This window comes from Sus scrofa, chromosome 8 (genome assembly GCF_054392235.1).
Source record: "Sus scrofa isolate SSC_HxYL_T2T_F1_AM1 chromosome 8, Sscrofa_HxYL_maternal_Yorkshire_Landrace_v2.0, whole genome shotgun sequence".
Classification (NCBI taxonomy): domain Eukaryota; kingdom Metazoa; phylum Chordata; class Mammalia; order Artiodactyla; family Suidae; genus Sus; species Sus scrofa.
Genome location: NC_139390.1, coordinates 16,809,608 through 16,832,593, shown reverse-complemented (window position 1 = coordinate 16,832,593; position 22,986 = coordinate 16,809,608). Strand labels below are relative to the sequence as shown.

Sequence of the window (22,986 nt, the reverse complement as noted above, 5' to 3'; positions counted from 1 at the left end):
CTCAGTATGAGAGTCTCTATAGTTTCATCCATGTTGCTGTAAATGGCATTATTTTGTTCTTTTTTATGGCTGAGTAGTATTCCATTGTGTATATATACCACATCTTCTTAATCCATTCATCTGTTAAAGGACATTTAGGTTGTTTCCATGTCTTGGCAATTGTGATAACCTCTACCCCTAATGGTCAATGACAGTTCTGATGCTCATTTGTCCCCTTCCAGTTGTTTGCAGTTGTCATCCATTCTCATTAGTTAATGCAGGTGCCAGCCTAGTCTACACCTATTATTTACAGTTAGCATCTGATTGGTCAGTGTATCAGCTGATGAATATCTGAATATCATCCCTGTAAAAGCCCATACTTGTTCAATGATGGCTATGTGATTTTGTGATACAATCAAAAAAGGGGGTAACTACTGAGATCTCAAATTTGAAACCGGGGGAAAGAAATAAGGGTGGTTTTTGTCATCTCAGTATTAATCTATGAGAAATTTCATTGATAAATTTTTACACATTTCTCTTCTTCCTTTTTCCTTACACATCAAGAAATAAATGACCATGCTTTTAAGGCTGTTCCCACTCCCTTCTTAGTTGGCCCACACAAAGAGCAGGTCTATCTGGTGAGCACAGTTCTAGAAAACTACCAAGGGCAGCCAAGAGATCAAGTCCCAAACTGGAATGTTTACTCCAAGAGGTTTAGGTAGAAACTAGTGACAAAGATACATACCCAAGATTGGTTGAGTGGAGAAGTAAACAGGAAATATATTCTAAAGAAATATGGGGTCTTTGCTGACATCTATAGCAGGTAGATAAAATATGTCTCTAGCTCAGGTTTGTATGAACCAGTTGAGTTGTTTTTTGTTGTTGTTGCTGTTTTTAACTGAAGAAATTCTTAATTAGATTGGTTTTTCTTTTTAGGGCCACATCTATGGCATAAGGAGGTTCCCAGGCCAGGGGTCCAATCTAATTGGAGCTGCAGCTGCTGGCCTGCACCAGAGCCACAGCCGCACCAGATCTGAGCCGTGTCTGTGACCTACACTGAAGCTCATGACAATGCCAGATCCTTTAGCCCCCTGAGCAAGGCCAGGGATTGAACCCATATCCTCATGGGTAATAGTTGGATTCTTAACCTGCTGAGCCACAATGGGAACTCCTGAACCAGTTGAGTCTTCAAAAGGTATCAGAGCACAGAGAACTCTCTCCAATCTCCTGGGATGGACCATGTGGAAAATAACAGTTAAAGAATGTATGTATGGGTATTACTGGGTCACTTAGCTGTACAGCAGAAATTGGCACAACCTTGTAGGTCAACTATACTTTAACAAATTAAAAATAAAAAATAAAAGATACCAGAGAAGAAATGGACAGCGTCACTGCAAACTGGACCTAAAAGCAACAAATTTAGCTACCTTGTTTATTTTCTCACTTTTCTGAGTTCGAAAATAAGCCCAAGTTTCTCAACTATAGGATTTCATCCTTGACACACCAAGGCAAATAGATATCCAAAGTTTGAGACCAGCCCCAATATCCACCAACATAAAGCCAAAGTCCAGTTAAATCAAAGTCTGAACATTATATTGATATCCAGGGCAGTATCAATGGTTGATGACGGCGTTTGTAAAACCAAGGCCTTTGCCTCCTTAAAAACCACAAACTCAGATCCCCCCAGGAAGCGTTAACTGAGTAGTTTAGACTTTGCTTAGGATTTGTGGGATTTTGCAGAACATGTTCACCCTTTAAGAGCCTTCCCTAAAATCACTGAGTTATAAGCTCATAAGAGCTACAGAATTGGGCCCTAAATGTTATTTTCACAGCCCCTCTGTGGCTTACCAAGGAAGTAAACAAAATGCCATGGAGCTACCTTCTGTTTTGTCTCTCACACTCCCTGCAGCCGAAAGCACAGGCAGAGTCAGATTCACAAGGGGTTCAACAATCATGGGAATTTTTCTGTACTTTAAAAGAGTGCATGAAAGTCACTTGTGTACGTACGAGGATTATCTGCAACTTCTGCCCTGCCTCTTCATCCAACAAAGACATTTTTACCAGTTTTACAGTGTTCTTGACAACTCACCCAAAATTCATAATTTTCCTTCTGCTTGTATCACTTGTTTGTTATTTACTTTATATGGCTCTTTCCTCCGAAAGGCTCAAGGCACCACACAGACAACTCTGATATAATCAACATTACATTAAACTCCTCTTTAAAAACCCTAGCCAGAGAAGTGACCAGCTTATAGGCACAAGGGACATGGCCAAGTTCAGGAAGAAGGAAAAAATATGCAAGCAAGTAGTCAGGACATTAGGAGGCCCAGTTACCGGAAGGCCTGTCCTGCCCTTTCCGGTCACTCTACCTGCAAGACCAAGACAGTGCCTTCAATTCCAAAGAACAGAGCCAAAAATATCTCCATTTCTGTTGGGGGGGGAGCATAGGTCTGTAGGGGAGTGTCTGAAAAGAAAGATACCTACAGAGGCAATGCATTCCAAAAATAAATAGGAAAAGATGCATAGTGACATTTTATGATAAATCATTGAGATAGACTGAAATCACCAAGATAGATTTCTTTTTTTATAGCAAATATAAGTCATGCTCGATCCTCAGTTCTATGGAATGTTTATGATGTCCAAAGGCTCTATAGGCTTTTAGAGGTCAGAGCAGCCTCAAAAGTTCAGAGCGTCTCAAAATCAAAAAGCTGAGGGGTCACCTCAGCTTCTAAATCCCAGACCACATTGATTTGGCAAAGCTACATGTTGACATCCTGCATGTGTGATCCTCCCAGTGGTGAAAGGGGTAATTAAACAGTGACTCTCCTAGCAGCTGCTAGTAAATCAGGCCAAAAATGAGCAAGAAGGGAGTATATCCTAATTTGCAGCCTAGAGAAGAAATGACCATTCCCAGCAAATGGAGCAAAGATGTCATTCTCCTATCAGTACAGACTGGGAGAGAATTCAGCAAGGAGAAAGAACACCAAATCCTCCTCCTCGTCCTCATCATCATCATTACTGTTACTATAGTGGGCTTGTCATTATTGTTATTTAGTGGGTGCTATGTGCCAAGCACTCTGGTGCTCCGGTTATACATGCCGACCTCTCTCATCCCTAGACCAAACCTATAGAATGGTCATGATCATTTTCTTAACTTTACCAATAAAGATCATAAGACGTATAAGCTATCAGCCCAAGTCACTCAGCTGGTAAGTGCTTGAGCTAGGATTCAAACCCAGCGCAAAAGGATAGGCAAGAAAAAAAAAAAAAACAAGCAAATGTATAAAAGGCATATGTGAGTTGACAAAAAGAGCAAAAAGAGAAAACATATTGGATCAATTTCTTCCTCCAAAAGCTACTGATTGAGAGAGAGTTACCTGTACAATAGCAGGTTAGGGACCACAAATAAAGACCTAATAAAGAAGGTAGCAGGAAGCCCAGTGCCGGTGGAAGAGGTATAGCAACACAGAGACCCTGTGAAGGGGGGAGCTCAGGAGGGACCAGTAAGCTTATCCCCAGGGCCTGAGCGAGCAGGATTTGAGAGCTGGTAACTGAAACCCACTGTGTCATCTTGTATAATTGATTGCAGGTTTCAGCCACATTCCCGTGGAGTTCTAAAGTCAGTCATTCTCAGTAATCCCTTTGTGAACCCTCCCTCCACCTAAATATAAATACCGTGCATTGGGCACTTACAAAGCATCAAGCATTTAACACATAACATCTTAAACTTCGCAGCAACACTATAAGGTAGATACCATAAACAGCCCCATCTTATAGATAAGGCGGCACAGAGAAGTTGAGTAACTTGCCCAAAGTCACAGAGTTAGTAAAAGGTAGAGATGGACCCACCATCTAGGGAGTCTGGCTCCAGAGCCCAACTTCCTAGTCTATGTTGTGCTCCTTCTAGAACCTGATTCTGTGCACTCCACTCCAGGGCACTACCATCCTCTCTCGGTTCTGTGTGACCTCTCTTCTGGGAAGAAAACTAGCCAAGTCTCTTGTTTTCCCTCCTAGAGGGCCAGCCTCATCAAGTCACCCACGCTGACCAAGTTGAAATTATCTTGGAAAAGGTGAAAGTTACCAAAAAGGAAGCGACAATTGATATGGATTCCCTGGTAACCTGGACATTCCCAGACATTCTTTTGAAACTGCCTTGTATCTCAGAGCATATATGCATCATAACACACATAGTCCCGATAGAAGACAGCTTCTACATGACAGTCATTGCAATTATTGTAGCAGAGATTCCTCGTTCTCATTTCTGGAGGTCTGGGAAATTGCAGCTGAAGCTGAGATTCAATTATGCCAGGACCATCCTGCCCTCTGTCTAGAAAAATCTTCACCATCTTCAAATGGCTCCCTCTTTCTCTTCCTTAAAGTTTTAGATTAGATGACAATAATTCACAGAGATCCTCTTTGATCACCCAATTCAAGTAGCCTCTTTCACTCAACTCTTGACCAAAACAACCTGTTGTCACCATAGCCCTGCCACGAGCAGTAATTATTTCATTTATTAATTCACTTGTTTTTGTTGAGGTATTTGTTGTCTAGACTGCCTTAACAAAGTGCCACAAACCAGGTGGCTTAAATCACAGAGACTTAGTTTCTCTCAGTTCTAGAGGCTGGAAGTCCAAAATCAAGGTGTGGGCTGGGCTGGGCTCCCTCTGAGACTCTAGATGCAACCACTCCTTGCCTCTTCTGGCTTCTAGTGGTGGCCATCGGTCCTTGGTGTTCTTTGGTTTTCAGCTGCAGCACTGCAGACTCTGCATCTGCTGTCCCATGGCATCCTCCATATGTGTTTCTCTATCCAAATTTCCCTCTTCTTACAAGGACACCCGTCACGCTGCTCCATCCTGCTCCATCATGAGCTTCCCTTGGTTTAGCTAATGACATCCTTAAATGGTTAGTTCTGGCCCCAGAAGTGTAAGAGAAAAACTTTCTATGTTTAAACCTCCCAGTTTATGGTCATTTGCTACAGCAGCTCTAGGCATATGCTGCAAGAAATGCTCTTAGCTTTATTCAAGCCTGGGTTTGCACAGTGATTTGACCTAATAAATAGTTTCCCATGATAGGTATTAACAATCCCTAATTTCTTAAGTGGAAAAAATATGTGTGTGTGTGTGTGTGTGTGTGTGTGTGTGTGTGTGCATATATATATATATATATATATATATATATATATATATATGAAAAGCTAAATGTCCTATTTTGTACACAAAGCAACAGAGCCTCTAGGAGGATACTATTCACAGGCTCATACATGGCAGAACTCAGACCTCCAACTCCATGCTGGGTGATTTTTGCCATCTTATGGTTATCCCCCCTCCCTTTACTTCTCAGCTGCCCAGGAAATGAGGGTGCATTGTACTCTTCAGAAAAAGAACAGGGCACTTCTTCCACCTGAAGAACATCCTTCAGTGAAGTCTCTTGAACACTTTCAAGGTATTTACGCAAACTGTTCCAGCCAATAGGACAAATGGTTATTGTTTTTAGGGAGGTTATGGCAAATGTGTTTAAGAATCTGACAATAAAAGCAGCTGGTCCCATGTCCACTGAGGGCTCAGACAAGTTGGATCTGACTGAAAATACACAGCTGCAGCTGCGTCTTCAGCCCCTCACCTCCTCCACCCTTGTGCCTAAGGAAAGGGACATGGGAAATGTGAGCCTCTTCTGTGTGAAAGGGATAGTTTCAATTATAAAATTACAAGTTCTTCAATCCTTTCTTTTTGCTTTTTAGGGCCACACCTGCAGCATATGGAGGTTCCCAGGCTAGGAGTCCAATCAGAGCTACAGCTGCTAACCAGCGCCACAGCCACAGCGGGATCCGAGCCAAATCTGAGACCTACACCACAGCTCACGGCAATGCCAGATCCTCAACCAAATTGAACGAGGCCAGGGATCGAACCCTCAACTTCATGGTTCCTAGTCAGATTCATTTCCGCTGTGCCATGGGAACACCCCCCTTTTCCTTTTCTTTTTTTCCCCCCTCATTCTTACTGTCTCCCCCAGGTGTAAAGAATCCACCAGAAGTAATCCATCCCAGCCCCAGAGAAGGGGAATTGTTTCTCCTACCTTCCACTTGATAAGCTGAGGTGGCCGCCCCCCATCCAAATCCTGCAGGGAAAGCCATGCTTTCGGAACGCAGAGACTGGAGTACTCAGGCAACCGAGCCGCACACTTTAGGCAGCGTTGTCTGGCGGTTGTGCAAACAGTAAGTGAACTTTCACCCTTGACTGGAGTCTCAGAAAGCAAACAAGTATCCAAACAAGAAGGAACCTGATTAAAGGATCCCGCTTGACTGGCCACAGCCTTGATATGAAGAAACTTTAGGGCAAGCATTGATGCTGTCTTCTCTGGGCACTCCCTTATTCTTAGCAGAGCTGGACCAGCTTAGGGGCTGACCAACTCCCTGGGTCGACTAGCACCCATCCTTCTAGGCTTTTCCTTCTTTGAACAAAAATCATTATTTTTTAACTTATTTTTTCCTGCTTTGTTTAACCGAAGTATAGTTGATTTACCAGGTTGTGTTGGTTTCAGGTGTACATCAAAGTGATTCAGTTATATCTGTGTTATGTGGTTTATGGTTTCCTAGCTTCCAGTGTGGCTATTGAGAAGTCTGATGGTAAATCAAGTCCTAATCTGTTTTGTGTCCCAGCCCACCCTCCATGCTCCCCAAGCCTCCGGTTCTGCAGTTTCAGTCATGTGCCTTGATGTGGAACTCCTCGTCCACAGTGCCAGACACTCGGTGTGTGGACCACACTCAAGCAGGAGATAAACAACCGGGGAAGCTGGGTACATGGGTACATGGAAACGCTCTGTACGATTTTGCAACCTTTCTGTACATCTAAAATCGATCCCAAATTAAGTGTTCTTAATACCTGTAGAAAGGCGAGTTAGGAAAAACCAAAATGAGGAAAGTTAATTCCTTAGTTCCCCTAAGCCAGTGCTAAGTCATCCTACATTGTGTAATGACAGGACTGGAATGAGGTATAACTGGATTGAAATCCTACCCTCTCCAGTCGTCCTAATGCTAAGAAGAAAAAAGAGGTTAATTATAAAAGCAAATGAGGGGAGGTATGTAAAGGACATGGCTTTGGTGAAATGAGCATGAAAACTGTAGGCCACACTATTAAATTGAGTCCCTATGGTCATTCAGCACTAAAGCAATCCTCATAAATTGAATAAAAAATATATATATTAAAATATTTTCATTATTGAACACTAGATGGCAGTGTTGTAATTTTTTAAGTTTATAAATTGCTCTGTGAAGTGTTATGAAAATTTCGTTCTCCCATCAATGGCCACCCACCCCATAACCCCTAGCTGATTGTGACTGCACTTGTCATGATTTTTCTCTAGAAAGAAAACTACCTTCTCCATGCTCCACGTTCTCTGGAATTATTAGACCACAAAAGGAAGAATTTAATTTTCCTCAGCTCTGATGGGATTCTCCAGTAGAGCATTCTAAAGCATTTGGATGTCAGGACCTCTTTACACTCTTAAAAGGAATTGAAGCTCCTCAAGAGACTTTTCTCCTGTGGGTTATATTTATCAATATTTACTCTGTTTGAAATTAAAACTGAGATTTTTAAAATATTTACTTATGACTTCATTTAAAACAGCAAAATAACATGTGAGCATAAATATTTTATGAAAAGTAATCATATAATCTCAGACAAAGACTGTTTAGTGCGAAGAGTGCTTTGCATTCTTGCAAATCTTTCCTGCCTGACTTAAAGGAAGACAGCAGGATGTTTATATCTGCTTCTTACTTGTTTCATTGCCTCTGGGAAACTCCACTGTATACTTACAGAAGAATAAGAGATGAGAGTGAAAATGGCAAATTACGTCTTAGTGTAAAGGTGGGTCCTGGAGTCCCTGTTACGACTCAGAGATAATGAACCCGAGTAGGATCCATGAGGACCTGAGTTTGATCCCTGGCCTCAATCAGTGGGTTAAGGATCTGGTGTTGCCATGATCCGTGGTGTAGGTCTCAGACATATCTCAGATCTGGCATTGCTGTGGCTGTGGCTGTGACTGGCAGCTGCAGCTCCAACTCAACCCCTATCCTGGGAACTTCTGTATGTTGCAGGTGCGGGCCTAAAAAGACAAAAAAAAAAAAAAAAAAAAAACAGCATAAATGTGGGTCCTCAAAAGGGTCTTGAGGGCACCCAGGGGACCTTAGCTCTCCTGACACCTCCTCCAGGACCCTCCACTGCTTCCCACCATCTCTTGTATTCTCACCTTACAGAGAGCACCATTCTACTAATACTCCCCACACAAAGCCTTTCTGGCTATCAGACCTATGAATTTGCAGCCCCAATCTTGAGTAAGAAAAAAAATATATTTTACATCTCTATTTTTTTGTTTTTGTGTTTTTTGTTTTGAAATGTATAAATTATTTAATTAAATTATAGTTGATTTAGTGTTGTGCCAATTTCTGCTGTACAGTGTAATGACTGTATATACATACATGACATTTATATGTATATTCTTTTTCTCAGACCATCTTCTGTCATGTTCTATTCCAAGAGACTGGATATAGTTCCCTGTGCTACACAGTAGGACCACATTGTTTATCCATTCTAAACGTAACAGTTTGTATCTACTAACCCCAAGTTCCCAGTCCATCCCACTCCCTCCCCCTGCCCACTTAGCAACCACAAGTCTGTTCTCCATGTCTGTAAGTCTGTTTCTGTTTTGTAGATAAGATAATTTGTGCCGCATTTTGGGTTCCCCATATACATGATATCGTAAGGTATTTGTCTCGTTCTGACTTACTTCACTTAGTATGGAGAATCTCTAGCTGCGTTCATGTTGCTGCAAATGGAATTAGTTTGTTCTTTTTATGGCTGAGTAGCATTCCAGTGTATATGTGTACTACATCTTCTTAATCCATACATCTAATGATAGATTTTTAGGTCATTTCCACGTCTTGGTTACTGGGAATAGTACTGCAATAACATAGGGGTGCGTGTATCTTCTTGAATTATAGTTTTGTCTGGATATATGGCAAGGAGTAGGATTGCTGGATCAGTTTCCTTATGCAAAAAGAATTCTGATTCCATAACCTCATCTAGCAAGACTAGCTGACAATTTAATTTGTTATCAAGTCCCCTCTTGTACGGCCATCTTAGAACCATACAAGAAAATTCAGTTTTTATGAAGAACAAATTAAAAGAAAATGCTTGGGAGTTCCCATTGTGACTCAGTGGATTAAGAACCCAGCACAGTGTCCACAAGGATGTGGATTCAATCCCTGGCCTCACTCAGTGGGTCAAGGATCCAGCATTGCTACAAGCTGTGGCTTAGGTTGCAGATGAGGCTCAGAACCGGTATTGCTGTTGTTATGGCATAGGCCCCAGCTGCTCTGATTTGACCCCTAGCCCAGGAACTTCCATATGCCACAGGAGTAGCTGTAAAAAAAAATATAAAATAAAATGCTTGATGTCATCATTCTCCCACCTCCCATTTTGGTTCCTATTAGTTAATGTCAGGATGGCCACTATCCAATCGCCGTGCCTGCCATGGTCCCTTCCAGTCCACTGACTCTCTGCTTTTGAGGCATAGGAATCTTGTAAGATTATAAATCTGAGCCCTGAGGTTCAAATCCCTTTCAAACCATTCAGCAATCCCTTTGAGATCCTGCCACCTCCCTAGAGAACTGCCTGAGAACAGCACACCGGCCATTCAGCACAGCCACAGCTTCTGTCCACATTCCAAGCCAGAGGGAAATGAATATGTTATTTGCATTATGGTTTTGGCTACAGGTGTGCTCTCTCTAGAAGCCCTGGAGAGCTAAGAGACTATAAATGCTGTGCCCTCTGGGGTAAAAATATATCTTACAGAAACTCTTTCCTTTGTTAAACGCAAAACAAGCTGTTACTCAACAAGGATTCAGCCCATCAGTCAAGACTTCAACTCTCCCAATTTGAAATGCCAAGATTCAAAAACCCTGGCAGTGGGCTTCCTTGGTGACTCAGCCGGTGAAGGATCCAGTGTTGCGACCACTGTGGCTCAAGTCACAGCTGTGGCAGAGGTTCGATTCATGGCCCCCAAACCGACGCATGCCTCAGGCACAGCAAAAATCCCTGACATTCGCTTTCACAAAGTTCCTGTGTATCTGTGTCAGGCAAAAAGTAAGGTTCTAAATAAGCATTTTTCTACCTGCATCAAAGATGGCTATACATTAGCCAAATCCCAGTCCCTTTTCCATCTGGGCACAGAGACCCCATTTGTCAGCTCCGTTGCGGTTAAATGGGGCCATGTGACCATGTCCTGGCCAGTGGCATGTGGGCAGAAAGAATGTGCACTGCTTCCATGTGATACCGCTGAAATCTGCTCACACCATCATCCGCGTTTCATCCATATGTCATCACTTCCCTTCACCACCAACCAGATATAGATGCACTGCTGGAAAACTCCAAGGTCCTAGGAACTCCTGCAATAGAAGGAGCCCACTGTACCATGACGTGGAGCCGGCCCCAGGACCAACCCTGCAAACAACCCACTTTCAACTGTGGTGTGTGTGGTGTAAGTGAGAAAGAAATGTTGACTTTACTAAACCACTGAGATTGGGGAGTGGCTGATAAACAGACTGAATACTGAATAATGACTATGTTATAATCCAAAAAAGCCCAAGGAAAAAGTTGAGTGACTTCAAAAAAAAGTAAAAGAAAAAAAGGGGGGGGGTTTCCTGTAATGGCTGGGCGGGTAAGAACCCGACTAGCATCCATGAGGATGCAGGTTCAATCCCTGGCTTCCTTCAGTGGGTTTAGGATCCGAAGTTGCCGTGAGCTGTGGCATAGGCCAGGAGCTGTAGCTCCAATTCACCCCCTAGCCTGAGGACTTCCATATGCCACAGGTGTGGCCACTGGAAAAAAAAATAAAAAAAATAAAACTTCAGTAACTTCAAAATACTCTTTTCCATCAGGAGAGGCCCTGTGCTGATATTACACCACTGGGGAAAGAGAAAGTGAAGGAGGACGGGGTGGGTGAGGCCCACAAAGGGCAGTTCTACCCAGTTTCTGCCCACAGTTGTCTGCAGTGGATTATTTCTTGATTTTCTGCCTTTGCCAACAAAGATCTCATCAACTCTTGATCATGTTTTGCAAAAGTGCATCCCAAACAGGGCCCTAGACTCCTAAGAGTCATCAAGCTATTTTTAATATTTGCATATTTCTAATTGCAAGTGTACATTTACTTCCTATTGGGCCTCACAGGCTATCTAAAACATCAAATTTATTGCTTTAGGCTGGAATTATATAAACTCATTGTGGTAATACCAATGTCTCATGCATGAAAATGCAAAAACGAATTCGTTATAGCAGTGCTCTGTTTCTCAGCAGGTAGAATCTGTCAAAACATGAAGGCCAGAAAGTAAATCAGTTATAAAAGGAATATTCAATAGTGAAGATTCTGACAACACATCATGTGTGTGTCCATGTGTGTGGGAGCCAGTGGGTGGGGCATTTATTAACCTGGGTCACCAAGAATTCAGTCAACTCTCAAGATTCTTTTGGTAACCAAACCTGACTTTCCTGTGGGTATCTGCCTTTCCCCTAGGCAACGTTTAGGCTTCTGGAGAAACTGACACAGCACCCCACCCAATAACCCATCAGCTCCAGGGAATAATTTAAGGCCATCTTCATATCTCATCTTATTGGTTATAGGGATTAGATTAGAGTTGGGCTTGAAACCCATACAAACAATGAAACATGAGCAAATATATGTTAGGTTTTCTAAGAAAAAAGATTCTCACTCTTCCATAGAGACTGGATGAAAGGCATGCCTTTCCTGCTAATAGGGAAAGTTTTAGCGGATAATTCATAAATATGAAGAGGACTAGCTTTGGAATATGGGGGGAAAATTGAAGGAACTGAACCTTTGAGAACCAATAGATACCCATTATGGTGAGGCCTATTTGGGTTGAGTTTCCTGATACTTGCAACCAAAAGATTCATACACGGTACACATATATGTTTCAAGTATGTGCGGGCATGCATCTACATATATATAGATAAGTACACATATGTGCATGTGTATACATGTCTATTATATATATTTTTGCACATTTACATTTGCATTTACACGTTTGTACATTTATCCACACCTGTGGTTTTACGTAGATGTATATAAGTGAGTATAGACACAGGTACATGAAAGTGAATATATGTATATATACATGATTCATATGTGTATCTACATATAATAAATCCCCTCCAAATAGAGGAACTTGATAGATTTTTTTTCTAGCTGTCCTGAATGCCAACTCGTATTACCAGCCCTGCAATAAAGATATATGTGAGATAATTAATGGCATACTCGAGTGGGATTCAATTACATTATTTGCATTGATTTATTTATTAAAGGCCCTACACGCCATAAGATTTAGCATGAAAGCAACTGAAAGCAACAGCAGTGCATCGCTCGACATTGCAAACAGCCAATGCTATATAATTAAGGATTTACCATTGAGTAATTTTTAAAACAGACAAAAAATGCTCTGCCGTTCAAGGTGTTGACAGGTTGGTGCTAATAATGGGTGTACAAGGAATCACAAAAACCACTCAATACCACTCAAAGCTCTAGGAATGAAAGGCAGTCAGCAGAGGCAGAGCCCAGAATGCCTTTTGGGAGCCTTCCAGTGCACACCCAAAATGGTAGGGTCAGATTCAAAGAGTGGCGCCTCTCAGGTCATCATTAAGAATGCAGCTGCCATGTACCTCCTCAACGTGATTTAAATTCACCGGAATTGTTATTCAACCAACTCAGATTTAGCTACCCAGCTCATCCTCCTAAAAGACCCTTCCAACAAAACAACCTTAACTCCACTAGTATTCCTAAGGACTGTTTGCAGAAGTGTTCAACCAAGCTGGAATTTGGATGAAGCAGGTGCCTAAGGTGCAGCATTCAAGGAGGCCATGCTGGCCCTGGTGTTAAATACCAGAAAGAGAACACCCAGGTTCAAAGGCCTTGCTGCAGCTCATGAACAGGTTTTATTTTTAAGCTGTTTGTGGCAACGCACAGGTGTGCTCTAAGCCTCAGGACGAGACTGTAGTTAATCCACCTAAATCCCATGAGTGTTTGCACATCTGAGAGTATCTTTGATTCTTCATCTTGCTTCAGGGATTGGTTTGGAACTTCAAAAGCATTTTCTTCCCACAGTGGAAAAAAAAAGGCGATGCTTTGGAAGCCCACAATCTGGAAAGGAAGCATCAAAGAGTGGAATGGAGCCAAATAAAATGGAATATCAGAGTGAAAAAGAACCATCTCCGTAATCATCAAATTATTTTAGATGAATGTCATTGGAAGAGCAAGCACAGCTTTCTGTCTAGCAAGTTATGGATGGTCTAGAGAACCTGCCTAGACCTCTCTCTCAGGTCCTCAATCAAAGACCACCGCACAGCCTGGACACCATTCTTGTCTTCCTCGCCCTTCCTGCCACGTGCAGCCCACATCCAAACACGGTTGACTCTAATTCCTTGGCATGTTTCATCTGTGTTAATTTACCTTCATCCCTGCAGGCTCTTCTCTGGGCAAAGTCAGTGGAAATCCTCTACAGCCTGGAAACCTCCAAATGGACTCCCAACTTCCAATTTTGTTACCATCCAACAGATTCTTCTGCAGCCTGAACCATCTTTCTAAAACACAGATTCTTCAGAGATTGCCCTCTTCCCCAGAAGTTCAGAGCTGGTCTATATGAAGCCTGGTGACCTGGATCCCACCACCCTTCCCCACACATTCACACCAGTGTTCTTTCAATCTTTCTCAGCTTCTCAAATCTACCAAGCTCCGTGCTCTTTCTCAACACTGATTCTTGGCAAATGATGCTTCCTCTGCCTAGAAATTTTGCTCCCTTTATCTGGGCTCTCTTCCATTGGCCAGCTGAAGGTTGCTTTCTAAAGGACACATTCTCAAAACAAGTTAGGTCTCCCTGTCCCATGTTCTTGTTGCACCTCGCACACCCCTTATCATTACACTCACAGCATTTTATTTTAAAACATGTTTAGATGTCTCACTTCCCTATCAGTGTAGCACTTTTCCGAGAGCAGGGATTGCCTTAACCAGGCAAGCTATGGATGATAGGCTCAGTAGGTATATTTTTCCTAAGTTCATTGATTCATTCACCAAATGAAGAGTCAGCATTTACAATGAACTAGGCACTGTGCTAAACCCTACGAGGAAAGCAGTGAACCAATCCAACCAAGTCAGTCCCTAAACGTACTATCAAGGATGGAATCATCTTCCAATCTTCTAATTAAAGTTCCCCAAGTTGGTTAAATAGCATCCTATTTTTTACCCCCAGGTTACTCAGGGAAGAATCAAAGAGCAAGTGGAACCTTACCTGTAGTTTTCCTAAGTATATTATTCCACGCCTCTCCTCAAGGACTTATAGATTCCAAGTATTCCAAGGAGTGGGATTAGGAGGAGAGAGTATACCAAAAACAGTGGGATATTGCTTTTGCTCTGCTTGCCTATGAGATCATCAAGGGAGAAAGACACTCCCTGGGACAACTGGCTGAAGTGAATTTAGGATTTAGACTCAGGGAGCCAACAGCAACGCTGCTCCTCAGGGAGCTCCATCAGAAAAGTTGTCTGCAACATTTCTAGGTCTAAGAGTAGCTGGCACAAAATCCACCTGGCCAATGTGGTGTCCTGATGGTGCAGGGCATCTCCCAGCTTCTGGCCAGGCCAGCAACACTGCCCTGTACCCGCCTTCCCCTTATTAGGGATCCCCTTCCTTGTAAACAACACCAGCCCCCAACTTGCATTTCCGTTCATAACATTTAGAACTAAAATATACTCTACCCATCTTAAGTGATTATAAAGATTATTATTCTAGTCTCATTTCACATGTGTGTTATGTTATTGCATCCTGAAAAATGATTTCGTGTGTTGTAACATTCATATACAATAATCAAAATGCATAAAGAATGAGCAATATATTAATACTATTTCTGAAATCAAGGTGAGACCATCAGAATATTCCAGGGCAGCTTAGTTCAGCAAGAAGGAGCTTATGACAAAGGAGAATTTTTCCCGAAGACCTCTTTTTATAACATTCATTTCCTGTGCTTAGAGTTTGGTGGAAGGGAGAGACGTTATACACACAAACCAGCAAACAAACAAGACACAAAATTCTATTTATAACTGGGATGAAACAGAGGTTCTAGCTTCTGATCACAGCAGAGTAGCTTGAGTCAGAATTATCCTTTTGCCAATTTCATTTGCAAACTCTTAACATAATACCAAAGACAGCTTTTGAGAGGAAGTGGAGATGATGCCAAAGTGGGTAGAAACCGGGGAAGAGTCAAACCATGAAAGAAGGGAAATGCCCCAGAGTGCCATCCGTTTGAAAGCTGTTCTCCTGAGGACACTCCTCAGAGAACTCAAGCAGAAAATGATGTCCTGATGGGGGAGAAAGAAAAGAGCTGCGGGGAAAGGAGGGCCGGAGACCAAGAGAGGAAATCCTGAAAAAAAGGAGGGCCTGAAGCGTAATAATTAAAAATTGGCACGTTTTCATTACATGTTCTGTTAGCTTTTACACATGACACATGATGCTAGTTTTCCATCCACCATCGTGATATAAATTTTTCTTTATAAATACATTTTTAAGTTAAAAAAAAATGAGTCCGCATAAAGTACGTAGGAATGCAGGTATTACAAAACTTCATTAAAAATATTATCCCTGGTAACCACATGTCTGCAATGTGAATAGCTGTCTTAGGCCATTATTTTCATCCACGTTAAACCATTGTCCAAACTATCATTTTCCCGCCATCTTGCATATTCTCCGACAGTAAGAAACGTGTCGATTGAGTTTCCCTTTGGTGATTTTTCTTGGGAAGGAAATTGGAAGGTTGTGTATTTTCAAACTGCAAGAGACCCCTTTTTTCTAGAACAGTGAGTAGGAGAGGAAGGTGGCCTCGGGCGTCAACGGAGGAGCCCTGGGTGAGAGCAGCATGGCCATGGCACAGGTGTGTAAGGAAGGGTGCTCTTCTGGGCCTCTCTGAACGATGGTTTTCCCATCTGGAAACTAGTGGTCACTCTTAGGGACTGCTGTGAGCTTAAATGAGACCACACATGGGACACACGAAGGAAAGGGCAAGACTCGCAGCTGACATTTCATCAAAAACTGTCATGGGTAAGACATTGCTGTGTATTCAAAGTAGCAGTTCCACGTTGAGAGGGATCTAAAGACAGTGATAAGCTGGGCTGGGCAGGATTCTTTTAGATATAACATCTAAAAGAAGCTAATTCTCTCAATATAATGTGGCAGTGGGAAGAAGGCTGAGGGGAGGGGCACGTGTCCAGACTCGGAGAAAATGTTAAAACTTACAATTACGAGGTGTGAGGGGAGCAATATTTTTCCCCTGGCTCACACTGGTGAGTGAATGGCTTCTCTCGTTAGGCATGGCTCCTCTGAAGTGGATTCTCCCACTTTTACAAGTGCCTGCTCCTGTTTATAGAAATATGGCAAAGGAATTGAACCAGAAGTCACATGGGTGTACTTAAAAACGTCCCCTGCTCACTCCTTCCAATTAGTGAGGGGCCTTGGGTGACCCCTTTCTTGCTGGACGTGCGGCCTTTTGCCATTTATTATTCTAAACAAGTCCCAGGGTGGTCCAACAAGCACTGTGAAAATAGATATCTCATTTGTCTAGGAAAAATGTGCTGTTTTCCTGTCCTCTCACACTCGCAAGACTTCTGACACCAGATGTGTGGGTTTATCCCCACACTGTCCAACTCTCTGACACCAGCTGGACGTCCTGCAATTCGAATCCGTTCTGACACAACACACCTAGTGTTCGCATCAGATCCCAGGAGTTAAGGGCTCTGCCGCACAGACCACCTCCACTTCGGAGGCCAGTCACAAGTCCCAGGTTGCCACCTGTACTTTGGATGGGCCAGCCATACACTGGGGCTCCCATACCCCCCTTTTGGGGTTCGATCTTCGGTTAGAACCACTCACAGACTCCAAAAAACTTGTTCTTAGGTTTATCAGCGTTCTATATAATAAAAGATACCATAAAGGATAGAGATGAACCGCCAGATGAAGGAATAGAGAGAGAGGTCCAGAAGGGTCTTGAGGACAGGAACTTCTGTCCCCATGGAGCTGGGTGTGTCACCACCCCACTTGGACATGTTCACCAAGCTGGAAGCGCTCCAAACCCCATAGGGTAGGGATTTTTATGGAGGTTTTATCACACAGGCATGATGGATTATTATCTCCTCTCCCCTCTCCAGAGAATGGAGTGGGGGTGGGGGTGGAGCTGAAAATTCCAAGCTTCCAATTATGGCTTGGTCTTTCTAGTGATCAGCTGCCACCCAGGAGTCCACCAAGAGTCAGCCCATTAGAACAAAAGATGCTCCTGAAAATCAGGAAAGTACAAGGGTTGTAGGAGCTCTATGTCAGGAACGGGAGCCAGAAAAATACATATATTATATTAATATATAATTATACATTATATATTATAAATATAAACATAATTATTATTACTTCACATCAGTATAACTAACAAGACATTGAATCCTTGGGGTCACTCGTTTCTATATTCCAAGCAATATTTGCTACATGTGCCACAATAAAATTTCAGCCCAATCATACATTTTGAGAAGATATTTATATCATTTTTGTCAGGGGTTTGGCATTCTATTCTTTAGAGAAGCAGTCATAAACTATAGAAGTGAAAGAAGCAATAGGGAATATCAAGGCTGAGGTCTGGCCCATTCTATCTAGTGAATTCAGATATTACATTTGTTAGGACAAAATACCAGCATGTGTTGCCACATCCTTTTCTGGATCACTTTCCCCAGCTTGTGGCTTTTGTTTTATTTCTGCTTCTGTTATTTAGAAGCCTGGAGGCTTCTGCTAAAAATAAAGAGTTTATTTTATAGCATAATGGCTAATGTATAAGGCAAATATTTAGTCACGGGTGGTTTTCTTTCTCCAAACCAATTGACCCCCAAATCAATACTTTTTTTTAAAATTGGATTGTCAATGATTGAATGGCAAACACTGTTAAATTCCCTCAAATTGCCTTCATTTCCTCTCAATGTTCATGTATTTCATTTTGCCTCTGATCGGTTGAGCTATGTCTATGCTAATATTTTTTCTCTTTGTCTCTTGTGCTGTCCTTTTCCCTCCCTCCCATACAGCTGAGCTTCCAAAAATTCTAGTGACTAGAATTTTGTGGCAATAGAAAGCAGGACACTCACCAAAGTTCTTTTTTCCTTGGTGGCAATCACCCACATACCTCCCACTAAGAATTCTAAAATGTCATCCATATAAAAGAAGAATGATTCTTCATTTTACATATTTTTTGATGCCTTAAGAAGACCTGTCAATTTTGCCAAGCTGAAGGTGAAAAAATTTTTTTATTTGCAATATTTTCCACAAATATTCTATGGATGGCTTTTATAGTTAAAAACACATCATCTCCTCCAAGTGTAAATATTTTCTTGGGATGAAAAATCCAATAAAACCACAGGTCCCTGGCCTTTGTGGTTGATATAAACCAGCTCTGCTTTTAGAGCCTTCAGCCTCAAAATGGGACAGCCACACTTTTCTTTTAAAGGTTATACTTGGTATTTTTTGTTTAAGTATTTGCAGGATGTATTCATATGTGGTTAAATGTTTCCACATCTCTGAAGTCACCTGCTAGCATGAGCCCCACTTTACATATGGAAAATCATTTATGGAAAGTGGACAATATTTCCTTTGTATCTAGCCACAAGCTGGCTCAGCATCACCTTCACAATTGAGTTTCCAAAATTATTTTCCTGACATGCACTGTGATTATTTTCTTCTCTCAGAAATAGAGAACAAAATTGCCTTCTCCCAAGTCCTTACTTGAGCTTTTGTACAACCACAATGTTTTCCCTCTTCTGAAACATTTAGCTCAGCCATGAGGGAGTATGGTATAATATAAAGAATCCATTCGTGTTGCAAAAGTCACTTAACTTCTGCAGATCTATTTCCACACAGTGGATGTATATCTTTCCTACCTCCCACTCCCCTTTGGCTTCTTCCTGATACATTTCTTATGAGCTCTATTTCCAAAATGTGGTTAGGTCTTGGTGTTAAGATTATGATGTGTGGGACAACAGGTATACAGTATGTATCAGAAGGGAGAAAGCATTTTTCTTAAAATGAGACCACATAAGGGGTTAGAGAAAGTCCATCCACCATCACCAGACCTGATTCTAAGTCTTCAAAGCAAGTTGTGTGAGCATTCATCCCCACTCCTTGGAAGGGGGAGAAAACAGATCTACACAAGCCCACTGTTCTCTCTTGAGCACTTGCAACAACTGTTTTGAATGGCAACATAGATGCATTGAGTAATAATGTCACAGCTGGCTGTCAATGGTTGGGGGCTAAATAAAGAGAACATTCCAGAGGCTCTGGCCCTTCCACTCTGTGATCTTTATTTGTCCGCTTAAGTACATGGTATTTTTTTAGGAAGCAGAAATGCTGGTAGTACAGCTGTTCTTTGTGCCAGATGGTATCACAGTTAACCACCCAGTGTCCCTTTCCAGACCTCTCTCCTCTCTTTCCACAGTGGTCAAGTGTAAGCAAGACCTTCATTCAGAATCATAAAAAAGAGAACTGAAAAAGGCCCTATTCGTGGAGTTTGGAAAGGAATCCTCAGTGGAGTCATTGAATCTTCTGAGCTGGAAATGATATTAAAGGTCATTTAGGAAGATGTAATCATTTATAAATGAAGAAGAGGGAGAGGCAGGGACTCGCCTGGAAAAGCACTGTTGTAAGTGAGCAAAGCCAGAACTTGGGTCCAGGTGTTTCCAGTCCAAGTCCTGTCTCTTTCCAGCATTTTCATCCCATTTGGAGATACAGTTGATCACTATTCTAGAAAGCAAAACACATTTCTACCATAGAACCACAGAGCTCATGTCCTCAAAGAGTTTTTCCCCAAATTTCTTTAATTTCTTTTTTAGCTTTTTACAGTCACTTATCTTCACTTGTTCCACTTTCCAGTAGGCATATAACCAACAACAATGAAAAGTATTGTGAAAATTCCACTCCAGGCCAATGTCTCTTACTGCATAGTTTTTTACTTTGTTTTGTTTTAAACAATCCCCTCTACTCTTTTTCCTCTCTCTCCCTTGTTAAAAAGTAAAAATGACAAGGGGACAAACAAATCCAAAAAATATGTGTCGATACACACGTAGCACTGGCTTTCACACACTAGAGCAAGGAAACTCTTGACATCATGGCTCCCTTGAGTTGTTGTTGTTGTTGTTTTCCCTAAGTACCCTTATCAGTCCCTGCAATCAACAAAGGGATTTGCTGAGGGTCTCAAGTTTGGGATTTTTAAAGCAAGAACTTTCAACTAACTCTTCTCTAAGATTCCTTCAAGGTGTTCAGCACCTTGCTTAGCTCCATGAAGAGATGATAGGATGTGAGGAATGTTCCCTTCCTTCAAAAAGTACATAGTATTCAAAACTAATACTTTTATTTATATAGTTATTTATTTATTTATTGGCTGCACCTGCACCATGTGGACCGTCCTGGGCTTGAGATCGAACCCGAGCCACAGCAGTGACAACACTGAGTCCTGAACTGCTGGACCACCAGGGAACTTACAGAGCTAATACTTTTAAATTAAATAGGGAATAAAGAGGAGCTACTGATTAGAGTTAGAGCACATTGTTTCCCATTTATGGCTGAAAATATGGCATCTTCTTACTCTGGGAAACTGTTTTCATTATGACCAGAATCTTTTGATTCCCCCATATCCCATGCATTGCAATATCACATGTTCAATTCCAACACCAAGTTCTACAGGAAAGATGTTTTCAGTGGGCATCTCCGACTGCTTCTTGCTTATCTCACACTTGTTCCTCACAGCCTAACAGAGGGTGTCACTTCTCTGACAGGTTTTACTTTCTGCTGATTCTTATGTCTTTCCTGGCATCCTCATTATCTTGGACACTTGTCTGTTACTCACTTCAAAAACGGCAGCTTTAAGGGTAACAATGAGGAGTTCCTGTCGTGGCTCAGTGGTTAACGAATCCGACTAGGAACCATGAGGTTGCGGGTTCAATCCCTGGCCTTGCTCAGTGGGTTAAGGACCCGGCGTTGCTGCGAACTCTGGTGTAGGTTGCAGACGTGGCTCGGATCCCACGCTGCTGCGGCTCTGGTGCAGACCAGCAGCTACAGCTCCGATTTGACCCCTAGCCTGGGAACCTCCATATGCCACGGGAGTGACCGTACAAAAGGCAAAAAAAAAAAAAAAAAAAAAAAAAAAAAGGTAACAATGAGTTTTAGTGTTAACAAGGAAATGAAGCACCATATTATTATTTTTGACTCCCACTGGAAGAGTCTTAGGACGCTTGATTTAGTTTTGAATTTTTCAACTGTAAGTTACCTATTTCATAAAATTTACACTACTGTGTAACTTCCTGAAATTTTTCTTAAATAACTGATTCTTTTTATTTAAATGTTTTATTAAAGTATAGATGATTTACAATGTTGTGACAATTTCTGCTGTACAGCAAAGTGATTTAGTTTTATATATATATTCTTTTTCATACTATTTTCCGTCATGGTCTATCCCAGGAGATTGGTCTATCCCTGTGCTATACATTAGGATCCCATTGCTTATCCATTCTAAATATAATAGTTTGCATCTACCACTCCCAACCTTCCAATCCATCCCACTCCCTTCCCCCGCCCAACCACAAGTCTGTTCTCTATGTCTGAGTCTATTTCTGTTTTGTAGATAGGTTCATTTGTGCCATATTTTAGATTCCACATATAGGTAATATCATATGGTGTTTCTCTCTCTTTATGACTTACTTCACTTAATACAGTAATCTCTAGTCACATCCATGTTGCTGTGAATGGCATTATTTCATTCTTTTTACAGCTGAGTGTCTTCTGTTGTATACATGTACCATGACTTCTCAATCCATTTATCTGTGGATGGACATTTAGGTTGTTTCCATGTCTTGGCTATTGTGAATAGTGCTGCTATGGACATAGGGGTGCCTGTATCTTCCTGAATTATAGTTTTGTCCAGATAGATGCCCAGGAGTGGGATTGCTGGACCATATGGTAGGTCCATTTTTAGTTTTCTGAAGAACCTCCGTACTGTTTTCCATAGTGGTTTCATCAACTTACATTCACACCAACATTGTAGGAGGGTTCCCTTTTCTCGACACAATTTCCAGCATTTTAATAACTGATTATTTGTAGCCATTTCATTTTCATTATTTTTCATTTGTATAATGTTAATTTTATACTACTTAAATGATTTAAATCTTTACCCTGTCTCCTTTAAACACAGCCAAGATGTTTAAGTGCTTAATAAGTACCAGACACTGTTCTGTATAATTTAACCCTCACACAACAACAAGAAAGGTATTAACTTTTTGTTGGTATTATCAACACCATCTCTCAATTGAGAAAACATAGGTTTATTAAAGATATATAATTTGCCCAAGAACCTATAGCCAGAAAGTGGAAGAGAAAGATTAGAACTCAGAGTCTCTGACTCCAAATCCTGAATCTTTAATTCCTTGGTTTTAGCATCTTTCCTACTATGTTGATATCACTCTAGAACAGAAGCAATGTATTGCTCTGATTCCAGTATCTCTTTCTAATACCTAGCACTTGCCTAATAGCTTCTTAATAAGTTCAGAGGAAGAAGAAAGAGGAGGAGGGAAAGGAAATGAATTCCAAGAATGGTACAGTGACTGTAATAAGGTTTCTTCTTTCTCGAAGGCATCCCTCTGCTTCCCTCAGAACCTTGGGCTCCAGCCAACAGTGCTCACTCACTGTGTGGGGGATGAGCCTGGGAGGTGGGGGGCAACACATTTCCAATTTTCTGCATGGATGCCTTAGTTACTATTAAGATATTGTCAAAGGGAAGTAATTTCAAAGAAGAGAAGCTAGCCTGATTAAGAAGTTCGATTAAGATTGACTTTTAAGAAAAATTAAAAGCTCGGAGGAAAAAGAAAGGATTAAGATTGGGAGCTGCT

The 22,986-nt window shown here is 41.6% G+C and overlaps 1 protein-coding gene and 1 long non-coding RNA gene across 4 annotated transcripts in view; one reads left to right on the top strand and one right to left on the bottom strand.

The window, feature by feature from the left end:
• The window catches only part of GBA3 (glucosylceramidase beta 3), a 115,981-nt gene extending 109,807 nt beyond the window's left edge, over nt 1–6,174 (bottom strand). Inside the window, exon 1 of the mRNA XM_021101070.2 lies at nt 6,052–6,174. Within this exon, the coding sequence (XP_020956729.1) occupies nt 6,052–6,109 (58 nt within the window). The 5' untranslated portion in view covers nt 6,110–6,174. The remainder of the gene's footprint in view (nt 1–6,051) is intronic.
• The window catches only part of LOC146400345 (uncharacterized), an 82,580-nt gene that overhangs the window by 36,529 nt on the left and 23,065 nt on the right, over nt 1–22,986 (top strand). The window contains exon 2 of one of the 3 annotated variants that reach the window (XR_014813687.1): nt 5,320–5,421. The exons of the other annotated variants lie outside the window; for them this stretch is intronic. This is a non-coding gene — a long non-coding RNA (uncharacterized LOC146400345). The remainder of the gene's footprint in view (nt 1–5,319; nt 5,422–22,986) is intronic. 3 annotated transcript variants of the gene reach the window in all.